This window comes from Triticum urartu, chromosome 2, assembly GCF_003073215.2.
Source record: "Triticum urartu cultivar G1812 chromosome 2, Tu2.1, whole genome shotgun sequence".
Lineage (NCBI taxonomy): Eukaryota > Viridiplantae > Streptophyta > Magnoliopsida > Poales > Poaceae > Triticum > Triticum urartu.
In genome coordinates, this window is record NC_053023.1 from 690,539,640 (window position 1) to 690,542,356 (window position 2,717).

The 2,717-nt window shown below is 60.6% G+C and overlaps 1 protein-coding gene across 1 annotated transcript; it reads right to left on the reverse strand.

Annotated features, from left to right (window-relative positions):
- Positions 1 to 713: 713 nt before the first annotated feature.
- On the reverse strand, positions 714 to 2,040 carry LOC125534140 (transcription factor AIG1-like). Its single transcript, XM_048697432.1, has 2 exons — positions 1,714 to 2,040; positions 714 to 1,586 (listed from the first exon to the last, which is right to left on the reverse strand). Exons 1-2 carry the CDS (start codon positions 1,849 to 1,851, stop codon positions 1,092 to 1,094), a joined length of 633 nt encoding a protein of 210 aa, XP_048553389.1. The 5' UTR covers positions 1,852 to 2,040; the 3' UTR covers positions 714 to 1,091.
- Between the last annotated feature and the right edge of the window lie 677 nt (positions 2,041 to 2,717).

Genomic DNA, 2,717 nt, shown 5'->3' on the forward strand with positions numbered 1-2,717 from the left:
CGCGGGCAAGTCCTCTCCTACTCATACGAGATCTGCACGTACCTATGTTGTATATATCAAACAATGGATGTGTCATGGGATTTCAATCCAGACACTCATCAAGGGCAAGTTACTTGTGCGCGGCCTCCAGCACATAATGGACATCCTCCTCCTTTGCGATGAGGGAGGCCTCCTCCTCCCGCCTGCTCTTCGTCCAACATTCGCTCCTTCTCCGAGAGCAGCACCCAATCCGGCCGCAGGGGAAGAGGCATGGCGACAGGGCGGAAGAAAGTGGTTACGAACAGCGGGATTGAAGTGGAGGTCATGAGCTATTCGGCCATGACGACGTCCTTTTAGTAGCCATTGACGGCGAGCGGCGGGTAAAAGTGACAGGCGTCAAAAAAGTATAGTGAAAAACGTGACAAGAGTGGTCGTGGGCACATGGCACATGGCGGCTGCCATTAATTGGCAATGCTTCCCGATGCCATGGCCGTCTGGGTCATCGGCAAGAAGAGAAGATGGGCCACCCGGAAGGCTGAGGAGGGAGACGAAACTTTCTTCCCGCGCAAGCGGTTGGTGAATGGAGCACGCTCCAAACCAACACCCCCTGTTGCTAAATATATGACGATCAGGGGCGAAATGACGGCTCCGCTAGAATGCTGTTTTTTTTTTGACTTAAATCATCATATATTGTGTTAATGACAAACATTGCGGTGGTCTGCAAACCAGCAGGAACGATCGATTCTTGCTCAGACTGTTCTGAACTACCGATGGACAGAACACAGCACAACAGTGCACCACAACTGTTGTGTCTTTTCTTCTTTCGAAAATCCAAACTTGATGATAAAAACAAAACACAACAGTGCACCACACGAGCCAAGCTGCAAAACTCAACCACCGCCACAGTGTATACCTGACAGGTCTCCTAGTGCCGGTTGCAAGTACACGAACCGACCATGGCAGGCGAAACTACACGTACGTACGCATGCAGGTTGGCCTATAGCAGCACGACACAGGCAGCCATGGCGCTGTCGTGTCGTGTACACGGCATTGTCCCCTCCGTTTTGCTGCCCTGGCGTTGCATGGGTGCTAGAGCCAGAGCTAGAGCTTGGCTAGCTGAGCTGGTGCACTGGCGAGAGGCGCGGCCGCTTGTACCCGTCCACGGCGGCCGCGGCGGCGAGGAGCTCCTCCCGGTTGAGCAGCACGGTGCGGAGCGCGGCGCGCAGGGTGGAGAGCGCCACCGCCCTGTCGTTGGCTGGTTCGGCTTGGAGGTAGACGTGGTCCAGCTCCAGGACGCTCCGGGTCCTCCCGCCGACGGTGGCGATCTCGGCGCGCACGGGGCGCGCGCTGCCGACGGAGCGGACGGCGCGGCCCAGGTCCGACATGAGCCCCGGGCGGTCGGCGCAGCACACCCACGCCCGGACGCGACGCCGCCACCGGGGGTCGTCGTCCGTTGATCCGCCATTGATGTAGTCGCCCTCCTCGACGCCCACCTCGTCGGTCTCCCCGGGAACGACGTCCACCACGCCCTCCGTCGCGTCGTTGGCCCTGCCCTGCAGCTCCCGCACGTGCCGCACCACCTCGCCCAGCAACGCCGCCTTGTCCATCTGCACGCACGTACGCGGCCAACCATGTCACCAAATGCGTCTTCTGCGCCAATGCCAATAGAACTCGAGCCACAACTAGCCTCGTGCGTGCCCATGGCGGCACGTAGACGTAGGTACAGGTACGTACCCGGGAGGCCGAGGGGACGAGCGTGCGGAGCGTGGCGAGATGGGCGTTGATGCGCTGCCTCCGCTTGCGCTCCGCCTCGCTGTGGCTCCGGACCGTCGCCCCCTTCCCCGGCGTGGAGCACTCCCCGTCCGTCGCCATCGACCCTCACTCGTCGTATCGGGCTATCGGGAGCGCAACCGTTGGGTGGAGGCGTCGTGCTCTGCTGCCACCATGGGAGGGAGGGAGAGGGGGGTTTAAGAGGGAGGAGGCGGGAAACCCCAGGGGTCGGTGGCGTATGCTTCGATAGCAGCGCGGTGGGTTCTCGATCGGGCCGGACGGACGCCGACACGCGGCCGCGCTTTCCCGTCGCCCGTCGCCCTGCCGCAGGATCGTGGATGGCGTCAGCGCGCGCGGTCGATCGACGACGGCTGTTTTGGCGGCTGGCGCGGGGGGACACGGCAGGGACATGGCGTATGCATGGATCGCTGCGCGGTGGCAGCCTTTGCGATTGGAGATCTCATCATGCCCTTCCTCCTGCCTTTTTGACGGAGTGAGTTACTCGGTTTCCGAGCGTCGGCGCTGCGCCCGCCAACTTCATTAACTAGCAGCTCCATCTCCCCCTGCCGCCCACGGTTAATGTCTCCACAGTGCCTCTTCTTCCATGGCGTGGCAGCAAGCGAATCAATGAAGTTCAGAGTTCTCCACTGTGCTAGTAAATCTGGGGTCAAGTCGTGGAGACAGGCGTCGCAGAGAGGACCGGCGAAAGAGAGTGGCTTTTGTCCATGTTGAACGGTGTGGTGCTGCTAAAAGGGCGCGCTGTATACTCCCGAACAGTGGTCAAAATTCCTCGAGCTTTTCGGTGCAGTAAAAAACGCTGGAATGCTGGATGGAGCGGAGCCGTGGCTTTTCTCGCACTCCACCGATGAACCAAGACGAGGGAAGGACAGGGGCGCCGGGATCTGTGTGGCGTGTCCCCTCGCGACGCGGCAGCCGGGGGGCAGACAAGGGAAAGAAAGTTGAGAGCA